At 36.2% G+C, this 23,681-nt stretch overlaps 2 protein-coding genes across 3 annotated transcripts; one reads left to right on the top strand and one right to left on the bottom strand.

Moving 5' to 3' along the window:
- Positions 1 to 3,970: 3,970 nt before the first annotated feature.
- On the bottom strand, positions 3,971 to 8,184 carry LOC126747835 (60S ribosome subunit biogenesis protein NIP7 homolog). 2 transcript variants are annotated; one of them, XM_050456733.1, is made up of 4 exons: positions 8,069 to 8,184; positions 4,597 to 4,732; positions 4,313 to 4,538; positions 3,971 to 4,259 (listed from the first exon to the last, which is right to left on the bottom strand). In XM_050456733.1, the coding sequence occupies exons 2-4, from the start codon at positions 4,650 to 4,652 to the stop codon at positions 3,999 to 4,001; spliced, it is 543 nt and encodes a 180-aa protein (XP_050312690.1). In that variant the 5' UTR covers positions 4,653 to 4,732; positions 8,069 to 8,184; the 3' UTR covers positions 3,971 to 3,998. The 2 variants fall into 2 exon arrangements, with proteins under 2 accessions (XP_050312690.1, XP_050312691.1); XM_050456734.1 differs by lacking the exon at positions 8,069 to 8,184 and adding an exon at positions 6,198 to 6,210.
- Positions 8,185 to 8,348: 164 nt separating this feature from the next.
- On the top strand, positions 8,349 to 23,531 carry LOC126747832 (conserved oligomeric Golgi complex subunit 5). Its single transcript, XM_050456731.1, has 11 exons — positions 8,349 to 8,507; positions 8,578 to 8,831; positions 8,886 to 9,048; positions 9,106 to 9,266; positions 9,317 to 9,544; positions 9,600 to 9,817; positions 9,876 to 10,019; positions 10,084 to 10,217; positions 20,155 to 20,518; positions 20,582 to 20,907; positions 23,309 to 23,531. Exons 1-11 carry the CDS (start codon positions 8,465 to 8,467, stop codon positions 23,497 to 23,499), a joined length of 2,226 nt encoding a protein of 741 aa, XP_050312688.1. The 5' UTR covers positions 8,349 to 8,464; the 3' UTR covers positions 23,500 to 23,531.
- Positions 23,532 to 23,681: the final 150 nt, after the last annotated feature.

Genomic DNA, 23,681 nt, shown 5'->3' with positions numbered 1-23,681 from the left:
TATTTATAAGCACTGGGGCACATTATTTAATAATAATAATAATATAAATCACACGCGTGTTAATACCGGAAAACAAACGCGAAAATTAAACCAACCCACGCCCGATCGCAATTGACTCTTTTCGTCACGTTGAAGTAGACAATCGACGACGACGACTTTTAGTTCGGCATTTTTTCCGGTTCTAACGCGAACTCGGCGACACTGGTCGACACTGGTGTCACCCCCCCAGAAAGAAAAATCAATAAAGTTTTATCCAACCCCCTATGCTTATCCTTTCCCCACCCTCTTCTGCTCATTCAAAAACATCATTTTATTCGTACTTCTACACCGGTTCGAAGGACCATCGGGTGCACACGCACGCGTCTAAAAGTCGCTTCGAATGTTTGACTCGCGGACGTCATACTTTGCCACGTCTCTCTCACTTTTTTCTTTATAATAGAACAGCCAGAGTTAAGTAGAGCGTCAAGCGAGCAGCCGGTTCGATGCTAAAAAGAAGGCACTGGCCCGCCCGCAGACCCGATTCGTGGTCACGTTATTTTTTTTTTTTTTCGTACGTAGTGGCTGTTCCTGCGCCGCCACCATAAGTTTCTGTGTCCCCCAGTGGCTTATTTATTTACAAATTCAAGCCTGAATAGAGGAGTCGAAGGTGGCGAACCATAGAGGGGGTTGCGCTGGGATTCTTGGGGCCCCAAAGGCCTTTGCCAAAACAGCCCTAAGTATTTCAGTTTTTCACCTAAATTGAGGTTTTTACCCTCAAATTCATCCTCAGGAATCCCACTGTTGTGATCTGAAAAAATTATGAAAGGATCTTAAGGAGTTGTCCAAGTTATGACCGGAAATGTCGGCTATTAAGCAACATCTGCTATTTCCTCGGCTTAAGCAGAAAATTCGTCCAGGCAGTCAAATTAATTTTTTACTAGAAATTTCTGGGGGTACCATATGCCTGGAATAAAAGGAAAAATTATTCCAGGCAGTCGAACGGATTTTTTAGTTATTAGCCGACATTTTGGGTCATAACTTGGAAACTACTTAAGATATTATCATAATTCTTTCACACCATTATAGTGAGATTCCTGAGGATGAATTTGAGGGTAGAAACGTTTGTCTGAGTTGAAAATTCAGGTAGCTAGAGCTGTTTTGGTTGAGGTGGTTTTTTTTGCCATTTTTCTTAACAAACTCTTACTTTGCTCGAGAATATTTTAAAAAATAATAGGAATATTCTTAAAAGAGTTTTAGTGCAAGAAAGTCCATTTCTTTCCAAACAATTTCATATGAGAACGATTTCTGTACCTCAAAAACTTTTTGAGTTAGAGGGTGTTTTGACCATCAAGGTCTTAAAGCCATCAGATTTGAAGTTCTTGGAACCATATTGAAATTATAAGCTTTTATGCATTAGCCGACATTTTTGGTCATAACTTGGAAACTACTTAAGATAATTACATAATTCTTTCACACCGCTATACTGTGATTCCTGATGATGGATTTGAGAGTAGAAACGTTTGTCTGAGTTGAGAATTCAGATAGCTAGAGCTGTTTTGGTTGAGGTGGTTTTTTTTGCCATTTTTCTTAACAAACTCTTACTTTGCTCGAGAATATTTTAAAAAATAATAGGAATATTCTTAAAAGAGTTTTAGTGCAAGAAAGTCCATTTCTTTCCAAACAATTTCATATGAGAACGATTTCTGTACCTCAAAAACTTTTTGAGTTAGAGGGTGTTTTGACCATCAAGGTCTTAAAGCCATCAGATTTGAAGTTCTTGGAACCATATTGAAATTATAAGCTTTTATGCATTAGCCGACATTTTTGGTCATAACTTGGAAACTACTTAAGATATTCTCATAATTCTTTCACACCGCTATACTGTGATTCCTGATGATGGATTTGAGGGTAGAAACGTTTGTCTGAGTTAAAAATTCGGGTAGCTAGAGCTGTTTTGGTTAAGGTGTATTTTTTTGCGACTTTTATTAACAAATTCTAACTTTACTCCAGAATATCTTAAGAAATATTGGGAATATTCTTAAAAGGGTTTTAATGCAAGAAAGTCCATTTCTTTCCGAACAATTTCATTTGAGAACGATTTCTGTACCTCAAAAACTCTTTGAGTTAGAGGGTATTTTGACCACCAAGGTCCTAAAGCCATCGGATTTGAAGTTCTTGGAACCATATTGAAATTATAAGCTTTTATGCCTTAGCCGACATTTTTGGTCATAACTTGGAAACTACTTAAGATAATTACATAATTCTTTCACACCGCTATACTGTGATTCCTGATGATGGATTTGAGAGTAGAAACGTTTGTCTGAGTTGAGAATTCAGATAGCTAGAGCTGTTTTGGTTGAGGTGATTTTTTTTGCTACTTTTATTAACAAATTCTAACTTTTCTCCAGAATATCTTAAGAAATATTGGGAACATTCTTAAAAGGGTTTTAATGCAAGAAAGTCCATTTCTTTCCGAACAATTTCATTTGAGAACGATTTCTGTACCTCAAAAACTCTTTGAGTTAGAGGGTATTTTGACCACCAAGGTCCTAAAGCCATCGGATTTGAAGTTCTTGGAACCATATTGAAATTATAAGCTTTTATGCCTTAGCCGACATTTTTGGTCATAACTTGGAAACTACTTAAGATAATTACATAATTCTTTCACACCGCTATACTGTGATTCCTGATGATGGATTTGAGAGTAGAAACGTTTGTCTGAGTTAAAAATTAAAGTAGATAGGGCTGTTTTGGTCGGGGGTGGTTTTTTTGCCACTTTTCTTAACAAACTCTAACTTTCCTCAAGAATATCTTAAGAAATATTGGGAATATTCTTAATAGGATTTTAATGCAAGAAAGTCCATTTCTTTCCAAACAATTTCATATGAGAACGATTCCTGTACCTCAAAAACTCTATGAGTTAGAGGGTATTTTGACCACCAAGGTCCTAAAGCCATCAGATTTGAAGTTCTTGGAACCATATTGAAATTATAAGCTTTTATGCACTAGCCGACATATTTGGTCATAACTTGGAAATTACTTAGGATATTCTAATAATTCTTTCACACCATTATAGTGAGATTCCTGAGGATGATTTTGAGGGTAAAAACGTTTATCTGAGTTAAAAATTAAAGTAGCCAGGGCTGTTTTGGTCGGGGGTGGTTTTTTTGCCACCTTTCTTAACAAACTATAACTTTCCTCAAGAATATCTTAAGAAATATTGGGAATATTCTTAAAAGACTTTTAGTGCAAGAAAGTCAATTTCTTTCCAAACAATTTCATATGAGAACGATTTCTGTACCTCAAAAACTTTTTGAGTTAGAGGGTATTTTGACCATCAAGGTCCCAGACACAATACAAATTATAAGATTCTTGTCCATTAGCCGACATTTTGGGTCATAACTTGGAAACTACTTAAGATATTCTAATAATTCTTTCACTCAATTATAGTGAGATTCCTGAGGATGGTTTTGAGGGCAAAAATGTCATTATTGATAAAAAATTGAGCTAGTTAGGGCTGTTTTGGTTGGGGGGGGTTTTTTTGCCGCTCTCCTTAACTAACTCTAACTTTGCTCTAGAATATTTTAAAAAATAATAGGAATATTCTTAAAAGAGTTTTAGTGCAAGAAAGTCCATTCCTTTCCAAACAATTTCATGTAAGAACGATTGTTGTACCTCAAACACTTCTTGAGTTAGAGACAATTTACTCCATTAAGGTCCCTTAAAAAACCAACCGAGCCAACTGCCTGGAATAAATAATTTATTAACTGAATCATTCCCACTGCCCTTAAAGCAGAATTCAACCCCAAGTGCCTGGAATAAAGTAACAATTTATTCCAGAAATTCGAGCATTTAAATCAAGAGATGTTAGATCTGGGCATCACCCGTGCCCATACGTAGCACCTACCTTTCTAGTGTGACCTTCAAGTTATTTCCAGAAAAAGGAAGCAACAGGGGGCCAATACCCCGTCAAATAAATAATAACAACATCAACAATAAACGTTCTTTATTCACTTATGCTATAATAAATCCTCCTCGGATCTAATGTACTCCCCGATATCCGCTTGGTGGAAGCACACGTTGGCGAGGGGATCGGCCATTTTGCACTCGGTCGTGGACCGAGCCGCCGCACCGAACCCCAGGGGCAAGTCGGACATACTGAACACCACCACCCCCTGGTACTTTTCGCAGTTCTCGCTTATTCGACCCAAACCTGCTTTCGAGACGTTGTTTCCATATAGGAATTGTTGCTCGGCAGTGGGTTTGAGCCAGATTTTGCACTGGACATAACGTTATTTAATTATACAATAAGCCTTAATTGTTTAGAGCTTACCTGTGCATAAGGGGCTAAATAGTTTAAGGCGGTGATGTGCAACTTGAACTTCCCACTTTTGGTGAACTTTCCGAAACAGGTCCCGACAGAGATTAAGTGTTCCTGGGGAACAGTGTTGGCCAGCTTCAGTATGGTCTCGGAGACATAGTAGACTCTGTCCTTTTGTTCTCTGAAGCAGTATATGCCGTCCGGGCGCTCGATAAGTTGCTTTATATTAGGCCCGATACTAAAAAACATGATTCATTGACTCCAAGGTGGTTCTGCCAAATAAGAGTTTTACGCACTATTTGGCTAGTTTCTCGAACAAGATCTTGGTCCTTTCTTCGGTTAGTCGTTTCATTGTGCTAAGCAATTATGAATTTATTGAGTTTTTTAATAATTAACTAGAAAAAGTGTGTGTTTGTTTTGGTACTACTACAAGAGGAAAAGTTTGAGGTTAGGTGGTAATCTAACCTCACATTCCAGGCGACGTTTAGCATCTAATCTAACCTCACTTTTCCGGCATATTAGTGACGCTTGCGTCCGATCGATATCTCTAGCAACTAAAGTCAAGAACGCAGCATATTATTTAATTTAAGCGCACGCTGTTATTTAATCGATTTGATGCCCGTAAGTCCTGAAATTATTAAGGGATTGGTTGCCGGATATCGATATCAGACCATACATAGCTAACCTCACATTTATGGTGACATTTCGATCCAATCTAACCTCACTTTTGCTTCTTTAATGACAGTGACACTGACGTGTCATAACTTGGAAACTACTTAAGATATTCTCATAATTCTTTCACACCGCTTTACTGTGATTCTTAATGATGGATTTGAGGGTAGAAACGTTTGTCTGAGTTAAAAATTCAGGTAGCTAGAGCTGTTTTGGTTGAGGTGGTTTTTTTGCTACTTTTATTAACAAATTCTAACTTTCCTCGAGAATATCTTAAGAAATATTGGGAATATTTTTAGAAGGGTTTTAATGCAAGAAAGTCCATTTCTTTCCAAACAATTTCATATAATAACGATTTCTGTACCTCAAAAACTCTTTGAGTTAGAGGGTATTTTGACCACCAAGGTCCTAAAGCCATCGGATTTGAAGTTTTTGGAACCATATTGAAATTATAAGCTTTTATGCCTTAGCCGACATTTTTGGTCATAACTTGGAAACTACTTAAGATATTCTCATAATTCTTTCACACCGCTATACTGTGATTCCTGATGATGGATTTGAGGGTAGAAACGTTTATTTGAGTTAAAAATTGAGGTAGCTAGAGCTGTTTTGGTTGAGGTGATTTTTTTTGCCATTTTTCTTAACAAATTCTAACTTTCCTCGAGAATATCTTAAGAAATATTAGGAATATTTTTAGAAGGGTTTTAATGCAAGAAAGTCCATTTCTTTCCAAACAATTTCATATGAGAACGATTTCTGTACCTCAAAAACTCTTTGAGTTAGAGGGTATTTTGACCACCAAGGTCCTAAAGCCATCAACTTTGAAGTTTTTGGAACCATATTGAAATTATAAGGTTTTATGCATTAGCCGACATTTTTGGTCATAACTTGGAAACTACTTAAGATATTCTAATAATTCTTTCACACCATTATAGTGAGATTCCTGAGGATGGTTTTGAGGGTAGAAACGTTTGTCTGAGTTAAAAATTCAGGTAGCTAGAGCTGTTTTGGTTGAGGTGATTTTTTTTGCGACTTTTATTAAAAAACTCTAACTTTCCTCGAGAATATCTTAATAAATATTGGGAATATTCTTAAAAGTATTTTAATGCAAAAAAGTCCATTTCTTTCCGAACAATTTCATATGAGAACGATTTCTGTACCTCAAAAACTCTTTGAGTTAGAGGGTTAATTAACTAGGAAAAGTGTGTGTTTGTTTTGGTACTACTACAAGAGGAAAAGTTTGAGGTTAGGTGGTAATCTAACCTCACATTCCTGGCGACGTTTAGCATCTAATCTAACCTCACTTTTCCGGCATATTAGTGACGCTTGCGTCCGATCGATATCTCTAGCAACTAAAGTCAAGAACGCAGCATATTATTTAATTTAAGCGCACGCTGTTATTTAATCGATTTGATGCCCGTAAGTCCTGAAATTATTAAGGGATTGGTTGCCGGATATCGATATCAGACCATACATAGCTAACCTCACATTTATGGTGACATTTCGGTCCAATCTAACCTCACTTTTGCTTCTTTAATGACAGTGACACTGACGTGTCATAACTTGGAAACTACTTAAGATATTCTCATAATTCTTTCACACCGCTTTACTGTGATTCTTAATGATGGATTTGAGGGTAGAAACGTTTGTCTGAGTTAAAAATTCAGGTAGCTAGAGCTGTTTTGGTTGAGGTGGTTTTTTTTGCTACTTTTATTAACAAATTCTAACTTTCCTCGAGAATATCTTAAGAAATATTGGGAATATTTTTAGAAGGGTTTTAATGCAAGAAAGTCCATTTCTTTCCAAACAATTTCATATAATAACGATTTCTGTACCTCAAAAACTCTTTGAGTTAGAGGGTATTTTGACCACCAAGGTCCTAAAGCCATCGGATTTGAAGTTTTTGGAACCATATTGAAATTATAAGCTTTTATGCCTTAGCCGACATTTTTGGTCATAACTTGGAAACTACTTAAGATATTCTCATAATTCTTTCACACCGCTATACTGTGATTCCTGATGATGGATTTGAGGGTAGAAACGTTTATTTGAGTTAAAAATTGAGGTAGCTAGAGCTGTTTTGGTTGAGGTGATTTTTTTTGCCATTTTTCTTAACAAATTCTAACTTTCCTCGAGAATATCTTAAGAAATATTAGGAATATTTTTAGAAGGGTTTTAATGCAAGAAAGTCCATTTCTTTCCAAACAATTTCATATGAGAACGATTTCTGTACCTCAAAAACTCTTTGAGTTAGAGGGTATTTTGACCACCAAGGTCCTAAAGCCATCAACTTTGAAGTTTTTGGAACCATATTGAAATTATAAGGTTTTATGCATTAGCCGACATTTTTGGTCATAACTTGGAAACTACTTAAGATATTCTCATAATTCTTTCACACCGCTTTACTGTGATTCTTGATGATGGATTTGAGGGTAGAAACGTTTGTCTGAGTTAAAAATTCAGGTAGCTAGAGCTGTTTTGGTTGAGGTGGTTTTTTTTGCTACTTTTATTAACAAATTCTAACTTTCCTCGAGAATATCTTAAGAAATATTAGGAATATTTTTAGAAGGGTTTTAATGCAAGAAAGTCCATTTCTTTCCAAACAATTTTATATGAGAACGATTTCTGTACCTCAAAAACTCTTTGAGTTAGAGGGTATTTTGACCACCAAGGTCCTAAAGCCATCAACTTTGAAGTTTTTGGAACCATATTGAAATTATAAGGTTTTATGCATTAGCCGACATTTTTGGTCATAACTTGGAAACTACTTAAGATATTCTAATAATTCTTTCACACCATTATAGTGAGATTCCTGAGGATGGTTTTGAGGGTAGAAACGTTTGTCTGAGTTAAAAATTCAGGTAGCTAGAGCTGTTTTGGTTGAGGTGATTTTTTTTGCGACTTTTATTAAAAAACTCTAACTTTCCTCGAGAATATCTTAATAAATATTGGGAATATTCTTAAAAGTATTTTAATGCAAAAAAGTCCATTTCTTTCCGAACAATTTCATATGAGAACGATTTTTGTACCTCAAAAATTCTTTGAGTTAGAGGGTTAATTAACTAGAAAAAGTGTGTGTTTGTTTTGGTACTACAATACAAGAGGAAAATTTTGAGGTTAGGTGGTAATCTAACCTCACATTCCAGGCGACGTTTAGCATCTAATCTAACCTCACTTTTCCGGCATATTAGTGACGCTTGCGTCCGATCGATATCTCTAGCAACTAAAGTCAAGAACGCAGCATATTATTTAATTTAAGCGCACGCTGTTATTTAATCGATTTGATGCCCGTAAGTCCTGAAATTATTAAGGGATTGGTTGCCGGATATCGATATCAGACCATCACATTTATGGTGACATTTCGGTCCAATCTAACCTCACTTTTGCTTCTTTAATGACAGTGACACTGACGTGTCAAATAGTAAATAAACAAATAATAATAAGGAAAGTTATTATAATTAATTTAATAAAAAAAGCTTCTTAGAGGGCACAATGGAAAACCAGGACTCCCTAATCGAACAAATCGAAAACGATGGTAAATTAAGAGAAATCAAAACATAAATTGGCATAAAATCCCCCCCCGCCTCGTCTGTTTGTTTCTCCAGACTTCTTTAAGGAGTTCTTGAGCGACGACTCCTCGCGAGCCCTCTTAACCAAATCGATAGCGTTCACGGAACAGGTAAGGAAATTAGGTGAGGGCATTGACGCCCTGAACAAGGAACTGCAGAGGCAAGTGCTCGAGAACCATCAGGATTTATTGAGACAAGCACATCATGCCACGAAACTCGAAGACGTCTTAAATATCATGAACGGACACGTTCAGAACCTTATGGCCAATGCCGAACGATTAAGAACCCAGGTGAGTCATTGTCGCTTTATCCGCCCCCCTGTTGAGTGCACCGCAATCTTTAAGATTACCGTACCGTGCGAACAGCTAGAGAATCACACTAAAGTGCTCTCTCGACTGCATAAGGCCAGTCACATATTGAGGCAGGTTGCTCGAGTGCAACAGCTGAGTAAAAAGTTGGGGAGCACCAACGATCCCGTTCAAAAAGCTTTGCTTTTACAAGAGCTAGGTACGATAGAGTTATATAACGCATATTTGGCTTTGAGCTTTGAGTGATTTGTCTTAGAGCAACTGGCCGCCGACCCCGAACTAACCGACATTGACGCAATAACCACTGAACTAAGAAACGTAAGGGTGCAACGGCAAAAGGTGGTCCAACTGGCCATCGGGGCCTTGCACCAAGGAATCGAGCATGAAAACGTTGTGCAAACTTCAATGGCTTTACAAGTAAAGCATATTCAAGAGTGTCTTGATTAAATTTACAGGGATTTTTGTAGATTTTCATTAATTTAGGCACAATCGAACCCACTCTAGAAACCCTGATAAAAGAGAACTTGAACGAATGCGGGGATATTTTAAAAATGGCTTTGGATAGTGCCACGAACCCGGTGGTGCTAGTGAAGTCCGGCAGGGGGCAACTGCCCTCCTCCCAAGGCTTCCGGCAAAAAGTCTGGACCGAACTCGAGAAGGGGTTCTCCGAGGGGATTTACAAAATTTGCAAACAGGTTTTCTACGGCACCCAATTCACTTAGACTCGAATTGATTAAGGGGTTTCTTCAGATCAAGTTCTTGCAATCGGCACTGGACGAACTGCACATGCCCCATAAGGTCTTGGCCGAGCAGTTTTGGGATCAACTGGGGCAAATAGTAAAAGGGGAAACCGGCCGAGCAGCAGCATCTGCGGCGGTGCAGCAACTGTTGCACGAGGACTACCCCAAACTGTTGAAGTTTTACTGTGACATGATGGGGAAGTTGAGTTACGAGCAGTTCAAGTTTGAGTGAGTTGCACCCCGAAACTCGTCCAAGGGAAAGAGTCTCTGGTTTGTTTGTTTTTAGTCGGGATGTACTGAAACCATTGGAAAACTCGTATTTGTCAAGTTCCTTGACGAAAATCTTGGAACCGGTGCAGTCGATGTTCAATATGGACGGGACCGTGCCCAGTCAGGACCAAATCGACGCTCTCATTCGGGTCCTCACAAGGTAAAGTCCACAATGGGGGTGCGTTAAATGTGAAAATGTCTTTGTTTTGGGGGGGGTTTTTTAGCGAACTGAGTGTGGCCTTGGTAGAGGAACAACTCAGCGTGCGAGTGGCGAAAAACGTCTCGAAATGCATCAAAATGTTCGCGGTAAAAACTGAACAGCAGATCGAAAACGGTCCTGAGGCTGCACAAGTGATTGGTAAGTTAGGGTCTCGGGCCGCAGTAAAAATGCTCTAGTTTGGTCAATTTGGCACCTAAAAGGACGTTTCTTGCATGGAATTCATCGTCAGGAATTTTTGTACACTCTCTTGAAAAAATTATGGAAATACCTCAAAGGGTTTTTGAGTTATTGAGGCTAGAAGTTGGATTATTCTGTTATTGACAATGTCTGCACCAAAAAATGCTCTAGTTTGGTCAATTTTGACTCTAATAAGACGTTTCTTACATCAGATCCATCCTCAGGAATCCCACTACACTCTCCTGAAAAAATCATGAAAATACCTCAAATAGTTTTTGAGTGACACTCAAAAGTGTCTTGTAGGGTTTTTTTTTAGCCCCAATTGGGCTCGTTTTTCATATTTGTGGTTGTAACTCAAAAAGTGCTTTGGCTACAAAAGTTCTTTATATATGAAAATATTCTGTAAGAATTTTATTAACTTTCAGTGGAAATTTTATAAAAATTCCTCAAAGGGTTTTTGAGTTATTGAGGCTAGAAGTTGGATTATTCTGCTATTGACAATGTCTGCACTAAAAATGCTCTGGTTCAGTCAATTTTGCCTCGAATAAGACGTTTCTTACATCAAATCCATCTTCAGGAATCCCACTACACTCCCCTGAAAAAATCATGAAAATACCTCAAATAGTTTTTGAGTGACACTCAAAAATGTCTTGCGCAGTCTGTTTTGGCCCCCAATGGGTCCATCTTGTATAAATCTTGGTGTAACTCAAAAAGTACTTTGGCTACAAAAGTTCTTTATATATGAAAATACTTTGTAAGAATGTCGTTTAATTTCAGCGAAAATTTCATAAAAATCCCTCAAAAGGTTTTTGAGTTATTGAGGCTAGAAGTTGGATTGCTGCTATTGACAATGTCTGCACCAAAAATGCTCTAGTTTGGTCAATTTTGACTCTAATGCGACGTTTCTTACATCAAATCCATCCTCAGGAATACCACTACACTCTCCTGAAAAAATCATGAAAATACCTCAAATAGTTTTTGAGTGACACTCAAAAGTGTCTTGCATGGTCTGTTTTGGCCCCAAATAGGTCCATCTTGTATAAATCTTGGTGTAACTCAAAAAGTACTTTGGCTACAAAAGTTCTTTATATATGAAAATACTTTGTAAGAATGTCGTTTAATTTCAGCGAAAATTTCATAAAAATCCCTCAAAAGGTTTTTGAGTTATTGAGGCTAGAAGTTGGATTGCTGCTATTGACAATGTCTGCACCAAAAATGCTCTAGTTTGGTCAATTTTGACTCTAATGCGACGTTTCTTACATCAAATCCATCCTCAGGAATACCACTACACTCTCCTGAAAAAATCATGAAAATACCTCAAATAGTTTTTGAGTGACACTCAAAAGTGTCTTGCATGGTCTGTTTTGGCCCCAAATGGGTCCATCCTGTATAAATCTTGTTGTAACTCAAAAAGTACTTTGGCTACAAAAGTTCTTTATATATGAAAATATTCTGTAAGAATTTTATTAACTTTCAGTGAAAATCTTATAAAAATCCCTCAAAGGGTTTTTGAGTTATTAGAGATAGAAGTTGGATTATGCTGCTATTGACAATGTCTGCACCAAAAAATGCTCTAGTTTGGTCAATTTTGACTCTAATAAGACGTTTCTTACATCAAATCCATCCTCAGGAATCCCACTACACTCTCCTGAAAAAATCATGAAAATACCTCAAATAGTTTTTGAGTGACACTCAAAAATGTTTTGCACGGTCTGTTTTGGCCCCAATCGGGTCCATCCTGTATAAATCTTGGTGTAACTCGAAAAGTACTTTGGCTACAAAAGTTCTTTGTATATGAAAATACTCTGTAAGAATTTTATTAGCTTTCAGTGAAAATCTTTTAAAAATCGCTCAAAGGGTTTTTGAGTTATTAGGGATTGAAATTGGATTATCCTGCTATTGACAATGCCTGCACCAAAAATGCTCTAGTTTGGTCAATTTTGACTCTAATAAGACGTTTCTTACATCAAATCCACCCTCAGGAATCCCACTACACTCTCCTGAAAAAATCATGAAAATACCTCAAATAGTTTTTGCGTGACACTCAAAAGTGTCTTGCACGGTCTGTTTTGGCCTCAATCGGGTCCATCCTGTATAAATTTAGGTGTAACTCAAAAAGTACTTTGGCTACAAAAGTTCTTTATATATGAAAATATTCTGTAAGAATGTCGTTAAATTTCAGTGAAAATTTAATAAAAATCCCTCAAAGGCTTTTTGAGTTATTGAGGCTAGAAGTTGGATTATTCTGCTATTGGCAATGTCTTCACCAAAAATTCTCTGGCTTGGACAATTTTGGCCCTAATGAGACATTTCTTACATCGAATCCATCCTCAGGAATCCCACTACACTCTCCTGGAAAAATCATGAAAATACCTCAAATAGTTTTTGAGTGACACTCAAAAGTGTCTTGTAGGGTTTTTTTAGCCCCAATTGGGTTCGTTTTTAATATATGTGGTTGTAACCCAAAAAGTTCTTGGGCTACAAGAATTTTTTATATATGAAATTATTCTTAAAGAATTGCTTTAAATTCCAGTGAAAATTTAATAAAAATCCCTCAAAGGGTTTTTGAGTTATTAAGGATAGAAGTTGGATTATTCTGCTATTGACAATGTCTGCACCAAAAATGCTTTGGTTTGGTCAATTTTGATCCTATTGAGACGTTTCTTACATCAAATCCATCCTTAGGAATCCCACTACACTCTTCTGAAAAAATCATGAAAATACCTCAAATAGTTTTTGAGTGACACTCAAAAGTGTCTTGCATGGTCTGTTTTGACCCCAAATGGGCCCATCTTGTATAAATCTTGGTGTAACTCAAAAAGTACTTTGGCTACCAAAGTTCTTTATATATGAAAATATTCTGTAAGAATTTCGTTAACTTTCAGTGAAAATTTCATAAAAATCTCTCAAAGGGTTTTTGAGTTATTAGGGATAGAAGTTGGATTATTCTGCTATTGGCAATGTCTGCACCAAAAATGCTCTAGTTTGGTCAATTTTGACCCTAATGCGACGTTTTTTATATCAAATCCATCCTCAGGAATCCCACTACACTCTCCTGAAAAAATCATGAAAATACCTCAAAGGGTTTTTGAGTGACACTCAAAAGTGTCTTGTAGGGTTTTTTTTAGCCCCAATTGGGTTCGTTTTTCATATATGTGGTTGTAACTCAAAAAGTGCTTTGGCTACAAAAGTTTTTCATATATGGAAATATTCTGTAAGAATTTTTATTAACTTTCAGTGAAAATTTCATAAAAATCCCTCAAAGGGTTTTTGAGTTATTAGGGATTGAAGTTGGATTATGCTGCTATTGACAATGTCTTCAACAAAAAATGCTCTAGTTTGGTCAATTTTGACTCTAATGCGACGTTTTTTATATCAAATCCATCCTTAGGAATCCCACTACACTCTCCTGAAAAAATCATGAAAATACCTCAAATAGTTTTTGAGTGACACTCAAAAGTGTATTGTAGGGTTTTTTTTTAGCCCCAATTGGGTTCGTTTTTCATATATGTGGTTGTAACTCAAAAAGTTCTTGGGCTACAAGAATTTTTTATATATGAAATTATTCTTTAAGAATTGCTTTAAATTCCAGTGAAAATTTGATAAAAATCCCTCAAAGGGTTTTTGAGTTATTAGGGATAGAAGTTGGATTATCCTGCTATTGACAATGTCTGCACCAAAAATACTCTAGTTCGGTCAATTTTGGCCCTAATGCGACGTTTCTTACATCAAATCCATCCTCAGGAATCCCACTACACTCTCCTGAAAAAATCATGAAAATACCTCAAATAGTTTTTGAGTGACACTCAAAAGTGTCTTGCATGGTCTGTTTTGACCCCAAATGGGTCCATCCTGTATAAATCTTGGTGTAACTCAAAAAGTACTTTGGCTACAAGAATTTTTTATATATAAAATTATTCTTTAAGAATTGCTTTAAATTCCAGTGAAAATTTGATAAAAATCCCTCAAAGGGTTTTTGAGTTATTGAGGCTAGAAGTTGGATTATCCTGCTATTGACAATGTCTGCACCAAAAATGCTCTAGTTTGGTCAATTTTTACTCTAATAGGACGTTTCTTACATCAAATCCATCCTTAGGAATCCCACTACACTCTCCTAAAAAAATCATGAAAATACCTCAAATAGTTTTTGAGTGACACTCAAAAGTGTCTTGTAGGGTTTTTTTTAGCCCCAATTGGGTTCGTTTATCATATTTGTGGTTGTAACTCAAAAAGTGCTTTGGCTACAAAAGTTCTTTGTATATGAAAATACTCTGTAAGAATTTCTTTTAATTTCAGTGAAAATTTCATAAAAATCCCTCAAAGGGTTTTTGAGTTATTGAGGCTAGAATTTTAATTATCCTGCTATTGACAGTGTCTGCACCAAAAATGCTCTAGTTTGGTCAATTTTGGCCCTAATACGACGTTTCTTACATCAAATCCATCCTCAGGAATCCCACTACACTCTCCTGAAAAAATCATGAAAATACCTCAAATAGTTTTTGAGTGACACTCAAAAGTGTCTTGCACGGTCTGTTTTGGCTCCAATCGGGTCCATCCTGTATAAATCTTGGTGTAACTCGAAAAGTACTTTGGCTACAAAAGTTCTTTATATATGAAAATATTCTGTAAGAATGTCGTTTAATTTCAGTGAAAATTTCATAAAAAACCCTCAAAAGGGTTTTTGAGTTATTGAGGCTAGAAGTTGGATTATCCTGCTATTGACAGTGTCTGCACCAAAAATTCTCTAGTTTGGTCAATTTTGACTCTAATAAGACGTTTCTTACATCAAATCCATCCTCAGGAATCCCACTAGACTCTCCTAAAAAAATTATGAAAATACCTCAAAGGGTTTTTGAGTTATACTCAAAAGTGTCTGGCATGGTCTGTTTTGACCCCAATCGGGTCCATCTTGTATAAATCTTGGTGTAACTCAAAAAGTACTTTGGCTACAAAAGTTCTTTATATATGAAAATATTCTGTAAGAATTTTATTAACTTTCAGTGAAAATTTTACAAAAATCCCTCAAAGGGTTTTTGAGTTATTGAGGCTAGAAGTTGGATTATTCTGCTATTGACAATGTATGCACCAAAAATGCTCTAGTTTGGTCAATTTTGATCCTAATGCGACGTTTCTTACATCAAATCCATCCTCAGGAATCCCACTACACTCTTCTAAAAAAATCATTAAAATACCTCAAACAGTTTTTGAGTGACACTCCAAAATGTGGTGAACAGTCTGTTTTGGTCCCAAATGGATCCATCCTATATAAATCTTGGTGTAACTCAAAAAGTACTTTGGCTACAAAAGTTCTTTATATATGAAAATATTCTGTAAGAATTTTATTAACTTTCAGTGAAAATCTTATAAAAATCCCTCAAAGGGTTTTTAAGTTATTGAGGCTAGAAGTTGGATTATTCTGCTATTGACAATGTCTGCACCAAAAATGCTCTAACTCAGTCAATTTTGCCTCGAAGAAGACGTTTCTTACATCAAATCCATCCTCAGGAATCCCACTACACTCTTCTAAAAAAATCATTAAAATACCTCAAATAGTTTTTGAGTGACACTCAAAAGTGTGTTGTAGGGTTTTTTTTTTAGCCCCAATTGGGTTCGTTTTTCATATTTGTGGTTGTAACTCAAAAAGTTCTTGGGCTACAAGAATTTTTTATGTATGAAATTATTCTTTAAGAATTGCTTTAAATTCCAGTGAAAATTTGATAAAAACCCCTCAAAGGGTTTTTGAGTTATTAAGGATAGAAGTTGGATTATCCTGCTATTGACAATGTCTTCACCAAAAAATGCTCTAGTTTGGACAATTTTGACTCTAATAAGACGTTTCTTACATCAAATCCATCCTTAGGAATCCCACTACACTCTTCTGAAAAAATCATGAAAATACCTCAAATAGTTTTTGAGTGACACTCAAAAGTGTCTTGCATGGTCTGTTTTGACCCCAAATGGGCCCATCTTGTATAAATCTTGGTGTAACTCAAAAAGTACTTTGGCTACAAAAGTTCTTTATATATGAAAATATTCTGTAAGAATTTTATTAAATTTCGGTGAAAATTTGATAAAAATCCCTCAAAGGGTTTTTGAGTTATTGAGGCTGGAAGTTGGATTATCCTGCTATTGACTATGACTGCGCCAAAAATGCTCTGACTCAGTCAATTTTGCCTCGAATAAGACGTTTCTTACATCAAATCCATCCTCAGGAATCCCACTACACTCTCCTGAAAAAATCATGAAAATACCTCAAAGGGTTTCTGAGTGACACTCAAAAGTGTCTTGCACGGTCTGTTTTGACCCTAAATGGGTCCATCCTGTATAAATCTTGGTGTAACTCAAAAAGTACTTTGGCTACAAAAATTCTTTATATATGAAAATATTCTGTAAGAATGTCGTTTAATTTCAGTGAAAATTTCATAAAAATCTCTCAAAGGGTTTTTGAGTTATTGAGGCTAGAAGTTGGATTATCCTGCTATTGACAATGTCTGCACCAAAAATACTCTAGTTCGGTCAATTTTGACTCTAATAAGACGTTTCTTACATCAAATCCATCCTCAGGAATCTCACTACACTCTCCTGAAAAAATCATGAAAATACCTCAAACAGTTTTTGAGTGACACTCAAAAATGTGTTGAACAGTCTGTTTTGGCCCCAAATGGGTCCATCCTGTATAAATCTTGATGTAACTCAAAAAGTACTTTGGCTACAAAAGTTCTTTATATATGAAAATATTCTGTAAGAATTTTATTAACTTTCAGTGAAAATTTCATAAAAATCCCTCAAAGGGTTTTTGAGTTATTGAGGCTAGAAGTTGGATTATTCTGCTATTGATAATGTATGCACCAAAAATGCTTTAGTTTGGTCAATTTTGACTCTAATAAGACGTTTCTTACATCAAATCCATCCTCAGGAATCCCACTACACTCTCCTGAAAAAATCATGAAAATACCTCAAATAGTTTTTGAGTGACACTCAAAAGTGTCTTGCGCGGTCTGTTTTGGCCCCAAATGGGTCCATCCTGTATAAATCTTGATGTAACTCAAAAAGTACTTTGGCTACAAAAGTTCTTTATATATGAAAATATTCTGTAAGAATTTTATTAACTTTCAGTGAAAATCTTATAAAAACCCCTCAAAGGGTTTTTGAGTTATTAAGGATAGAAGTTGGATTATCCTGCTATTGACAATGTCTTCACCAAAAAATGCTCTAGTTTGGACAATTTTGACTCTAATAAGACGTTTCTTACATCAAATCCATCCTTAGGAATCCCACTACACTCTTCTGAAAAAATCATGAAAATACCTCAAATAGTTTTTGAGTGACACTCAAAAGTGTCTTGCATGGTCTGTTTTGACCCCAAATGGGCCCATCTTGTATAAATCTTGGTGTAACTCAAAAAGTACTTTGGCTACAAAAGTTCTTTATATATGAAAATATTCTGTAAGAATTTTATTAACTTTCAGTGAAAATCTTATAAAAATCCCTCAAAGGGTTTTTGAGTTATTGAGGCTAGAAGTTGGATTATCCTGTTATTGACAGTGTCTGCACCAAAAATGCTCTGGTTTGGACAATTTTGACTCTAATAAGACGTTTCTTACCTCAAATCCATCCTCAGGAATCCCACTACACTCTCCTGAAAAAAACATCAAAATACCTCAAATAGTTTTTGAGTGACACTCAAAAGTGTGTTGTAGGGTTTTTTTTTTAGCCCCAATTGGGTTCGTTTTTCATATTTGTGGTTGTAACTCAAAAAGTTCTTGGACTACAAGAATTTTTTATATATAAAATTATTCTTTAAGAATTGCTTTAAATTCCAGTGAAAATTTGATAAAAATCCCTCAAAGGGTTTTTGAGTTATTGAGGATAGAAGTTGGATTATTCTGCTATTGATAATGTATGCACCAAAAATGCTTTAGTTTGGTCAATTTTGACTCTAATAAGACGTTTCTTACATTAAATCCATCCTCAGGAATCCCACTACACTCTCCTGAAAAAATCATGAAAATACCTCAAATAGTTTTTGAGTGACACTCAAAAATGTGTTGAACAGTCTGTTTTGATCCCAATCGAGTTCATCCTCTATAAATCTTGGTGTAACTCAAAAAGTACTTTGGCTACAAAAGTTCTTTATATATGAAAATATTCTGTAAGAATGTCGTTTAATTTCAGTGAAAATTTCATAAAAATCCCTCAAAGGGTTTTTGAGTTATTAGAGATAGAAGTTGGATTATGCTGCTATTGACAGTGTCTGCACCAAAAATGCTCTAGTTTGGTCAATTTTGACTCTAATAAGACGTTCCTTACATCAAATCCATCCTCAGGAATCCCACTACACTCTCCTGAAAAAATCATGAAAATACCTCAAAAGGTTTTTGAGTTACACTCAAAAGTGTCTTGTAGAGTTTTTTTTTAGCCCCAATTGGGTTCGTTTTTCATATATGTGGTTGTAACTCAAAAGGTTCTTGGGCTACAAGAATTTTTTATATATGAAATTATTCTTTAAGAATTGCTTTAAATTCCAGTGAAAATTTGATAAAAACCCCTCAAAGGGTTTTTGAGTTATTGAGGATAGAAGTTGGATTATTCTGCTATTGGCAATGTCTGCACCAAAAATGCTCTAGTCTGGTCAATTTTGCTTCGAATAAAACGTTTCTTACATCAAATCCATCCTCAGGAATCCCACTACACTCTTCTAAAAAAATCATGAAAATACCTCAAATAGTTTTTGAGTGACACTCAAAAGTGTCTTGTAGGGTTTTTTTTTTTAGCTCCAATTGGGTTCGTTTTTCATATATGTGGTTGTAACTCAAAAAGTACTTTGGCTACAAAAGTTCTTTATATATGAAAATATTCTGTAAGAATTGCTTTAAATTCCAGTGAAAATTTCATAAAAATCCCTCAAAGGGTTTTTGAGTTATTGAGGCTAGAAGTTGGATTATCCTGCTATTGGCAATGTCTGCACCAAAAATGCTCTAGTTTGGTCAATTTTGATTCAAATAAGACGTTTCTTACATCAAATCCATCCTCAGGAATCCCACTACACTCTCCTGAAAAAATCATGAAAATACCTCAAATAGTTTTTGAGTGACACTCAAAAGTGTCTTGCGCGATCCGTTTTGGCCCCAATCGGGTCCATCCTGTATAAATCTTGATGTAACTCAAAAAGTACTTTGGCTACAAAAGTTCTTTGTATATGAAAATATTCTGTAAGAATGTCGTTTAATTTCAGTGAAAATTTCATAAAAATCCCTCAAAGGGTTTTTGAGTTATTCAGGCTAGAAGTTGGATTATCCTGCTATTGACAATGTTTGCACCAAAAATGCTCTGGTTTGGTCAATTTTGACTCTAATAAGACGTTTCTTACATCAAATCCATCTTCAGGAATCCCACTACACTCTCCTGAAAAAATCATGAAAATACCTCAAATAGTTTTTGCGTGACACTCAAAAGTGTCTTGCACGGTCTGTTTTGGCCTCAATCGGGTCCATCCTGTATAAATTTAGGTGTAACTCAAAAAGTACTTTGGCTACAAAAGTTCTTTATATATGAAAATATTCTGTAAAAATTTTATTAACTTTCAGTGAAAATCTTATAAAAATCCCTCAAAGGGTTTTTGAGTTATTGAGGCTAGAAGTTGGATTATGCTGCTATTGGCAATGTCTGCACTAAAAATGCTCTGGTTCAGTCAATTTTGACTCTAATAAGACGTTTCTTACATCAAATCCATCCTCAAGAATCCCACTACACTCTCCTAAAAAAATCATGAAAATCCCTCAAAGGGTTTTTGAGTTATTGAGTATAGAAGTTACATTATCCTGCCTGCACCAAAACCGCTCTAGTTCGGCCCCTAATAAGACGTTTCTCGCACGAAATCGATCCTCAATTGTCTTAGGAGGCTCGGCCAACGGTGGCCAACAAAAGAACCTGCAGTACGCCAACTCCTTACACTATTTCTCCTCACAAACGCAACGGATGCTCAACAACATGAGAGACAGCTTAAGTGAGGAGGGTTTGAGCGTGATCAACGAGAGTTTGAGGACCCTGGACGCTCTCACCGGGGCGATCCTTCAACCCCTCGTCACCTCAATAAATTCGGTGATAGAAACGATCATGGTGACGATGCACTTGGAACCAGATTGGGGCAGACCGTCCTCGACCCTTTGCAGCCCCTACATGAGGGAATTGGTGCAGTTCATCCATAGGGTGTACCGCACTTACCTCTCGGGGTTTACCAATAGAGACGTACTGTCCGAGAAGTGAGTACCGTCGTTTATTGAGCAAGAAGGAGGCACATATAACTACGTCTCCGTTATACGCAGATGCAGCGAAATCGCTTTGAGATGCATCGAGTTATTCGTGCGACACTCTTCGATTTTACGGCCGTTATCGCGGAGCGGCAGGCAAAGGTTACAGTCCGACTGTCGCCATCTGGAGGAGGCTTTGAAACTGATTTGCCCGCAGCTGCCCTCTCTCGGACGTCCGTATCGTCTGTTAAAGTCCGTGGCCACCCTGATAACCCAAAGTGCGGAGGAAATCGTCGCCGGACAGGCGAGGGGTGGGGGCGGCTCGGTACCGCACAGTACCATTTTGTTTATGTTGTTCTCTTATGCCGGGGCCGAGTTGGCCAGTCCGCATCAGAATACTGGTGAGTATGTACTGAGTTGACATTTTTGGTCGTAACTTGGAAAATGTTTAAGATATTCTCATAATTTTTTTTGACCATTATAGTGGGATTCTTGAGGATGGATTTGAGGGTAAAAACGTCACTCTGGGTTAAAAATTGAGGGAGTTAGGGCTGTTTTTGTTGGGACACTTTTTTTTCACCAAATTCCAACTTTACTCGAGAATATCTTAAGGAATAATGGGAATATTCTTAAAAGGGTTTTAGTGCAAGAAAGGGTATTCCTTACCAAACAATTTCATATGAAAACAATCCCTGTACCTCAAAAACTTTTTGAGTTAGAAGTAATTTTGTCCATCAAGGTCCCAAAGACACTTAATTTGCATTTTTAGCCCCTTATTAACATTTTTGGTCATAACTTGGAAAATACTTACGATATTTTCATATTTTTTTTTGAACATTATAATGGGATTTCTGAGGATGGATTTGAGGGTAAAAACGTCATTCTGGGTTCAAAATTGAGGGAGTTAGGGCTGTTTTTGTTGGGACACTTTTTTTTCACCAAATTCTAACTTTACTTGAGAATATCTTAAGAAATAATGGGAATATTCTTAAACGGGTTTTAGTGCAAGAAAGAGTATTCCTTACCAAACAGTTTCGTACGAAAACAATCCCTGTAACTCAAAAACTTTTTGAGTTAGAGGGAATTTTGTCCATGAAGGTCCCGGAGACACTTAATTTCAAATTCATTGAAATTACACGTCAACATTTTTGCACATAACTTGGAAAATACTTAAGATATTTTCATAATTTTTTTTGATCAATATAATGGGATTCCTGAGGATGGATTTGAGGGTAAAAACGTCATTCTGGGTTAAAAATTGTGGGAGTTAGGGCTGTTTTTGTTGGGCTACTTTTTTTTGCCGCTTTTCTTAACTTTACTTAAGAATATCTTAAGAAATAATGGGAATATTCTTAAAAGGGTTTTAGTGCAAGAAAGAGTATTCCTTACCAAACAATTTCATATGAAAACAATCCCTGTACCTCAAAAACTTTTTGAGTTAGAGGCAATTTTGTCCATGAAGGTCCCAGAGACACTTAATTTGCATTTTTAGCCCCTTATTAACATTTTTGGTCATAACTTGGAAAATACTTACGATATTTTCATATTTTTTTTTGAACATTATAATGGGATTTCTGAGGATGGATTTGAGGGTAAAAACGTCATTCTGGGTTCAAAATTGAGGGAGTTAGGGCTGTTTTTGTTGGGACACTTTTTTTTCACCAAATTCTAACTTTACTTGAGAATATCTTAAGAAATAATGGGAATATTCTTAAACGGGTTTTAGTGCAAGAAAGGGCATTGCTTACCAAACAATTTTATATAAAAACAATCCCTGTACCTCAAAAACTTTTTGAGTTAGAGGGAGTTTTGTCCATCAAGGTCCCAAAGACACTTAATTTCAAATTCATTGAAATTACACTTCAACATTTTTGCACATAACTTGGAAAATACTTAAGATATTTTCATAATTTTTTTTGAACATTACAATGGGATTCCTGAGGATGGATTTGAGGGTAAAAACGTCATTCTGGGTTAAAAATTGAGGGAGTTAGAGCTGTTTTTGTTGGGGTACTTTTTTTTCACCAAATTCTAACTTTACTTGAGAATATCTTAAGGAATAATGGGAATATTCTTAAACGGGTTTTAGTGCAAGAAAGGGCATTGCTTACCAAACAATTTTATATAAAAACAATCCCTGTACCTCAAAAACTTTTTGAGTTAGAGGGAATTTTGTCCATCAAAGGTCCCAGAGACACTTAATTTCAAATTCACTGAAATTACACGCCAACATTTTTGCTCGTAACTTGGAAAATACTTAAGATATTTTCATAATTTTTTTTGAACAATATAATGGGATTCCTCAGGATGGATTTGAGGGTAAAAACGTCATTCTGGGTTAAAAATTGAGGGAGTTAGAGCTGTTTTTGTTGGGGTACTTTTTTTGCCGCTTTTCCTAACTTTACTCGAGAATATCTTAAGGAATAATGGGAATATTCTTAAAAGGGTTTTAGTGCAAAAAAGGGCATTCCTTACCAAACAATTTCGTATGAAAACAATCCCTGTACCTCAAAAACTTTTTGAGTTAGAGGGAATTTTGTCCATGAAGGTCCCAGAGACACTTAATTTGCATTTTTAGCCCCATATTAACATTTTTGGTCATAACTTGGAAACCACTTAAGATATTCCCATAATTTTTTCACACCATTATAGTGGGATTCCTGAGGATGGATTTAAGGGCAAAAACGTCGCTCTGACTTAAAAATTGAGGTAGCAAGGGCCGTTTTGGTTGGGGTAGTTTTTTTTCTTAATACTTCAAATTCTCCTTTCATGCCTGGAATAAATAAATGTTTCTTTTTCGAGGATGGTCTCTACCGAAACTATCCGCATGGCTGGACGAACATCCCAACGAATCGGACCGATTAGACCTGATCGCGGGCGCGATTCAACGATACGAATCTTTGATCCGAGCTAAAAACTCCCCGAATTACGATCCGGTTTATCCGATAATGTCGAAATTCCTGGAAAACGCTTTAAAAGAAACCGCTTTGTAATATTAAACGTTAAAAAAATATTTACGCACACTTTAAGGGTCGTTTCCTTTAATTCCCCCTGGTTCAAAGTTCAAATTTCGCGCTCGAATTAGTTTCGAGCGCGCGACCCCGATAGGGGGCGCCTCGAAAGTCTCCTGTACTCTCTCTGTCATTAACCAAGCGAGTTGACGTATGTCACAATC

The sequence above is a fragment of the Anthonomus grandis genome, chromosome 20, assembly GCF_022605725.1.
Source record: "Anthonomus grandis grandis chromosome 20, icAntGran1.3, whole genome shotgun sequence".
NCBI classification, from domain to species: Eukaryota; Metazoa; Arthropoda; class Insecta; order Coleoptera; family Curculionidae; genus Anthonomus; species Anthonomus grandis.
This window is presented reverse-complemented; position numbering and strand designations above follow the sequence as displayed.

Bases quoted from the DNA above. Each gene is read 5' to 3' on its own strand.
- LOC126747835 (XM_050456733.1), bottom strand. From the start codon at position 4,652: ATGAAACGACTAACCGAAGAAAGGACCAAGATCTTGTTCGAGAAACTA. The intron at 4,539-4,596 runs GTGCGTAAAACT...CATGTTTTTTAG, and splicing joins TTCGAGAAACTAGCCAAATA to TATCGGGCCTAATATAAAGC. The intron at 4,260-4,312 runs GTAAGCTCTAAA...CGTTATGTCCAG, and splicing joins ATTTAGCCCCTTATGCACAG to TGCAAAATCTGGCTCAAACC.
- LOC126747832 (XM_050456731.1), top strand. From the start codon at position 8,465: ATGGAAAACCAGGACTCCCTAATCGAACAAATCGAAAACGATG. The intron at 9,545-9,599 runs GTTTTCTACGGC...GGGTTTCTTCAG, and splicing joins TTTACAAAATTTGCAAACAG to ATCAAGTTCTTGCAATCGGC. The intron at 10,020-10,083 runs GTAAAGTCCACA...GGGGTTTTTTAG, and splicing joins CTCATTCGGGTCCTCACAAG to CGAACTGAGTGTGGCCTTGG.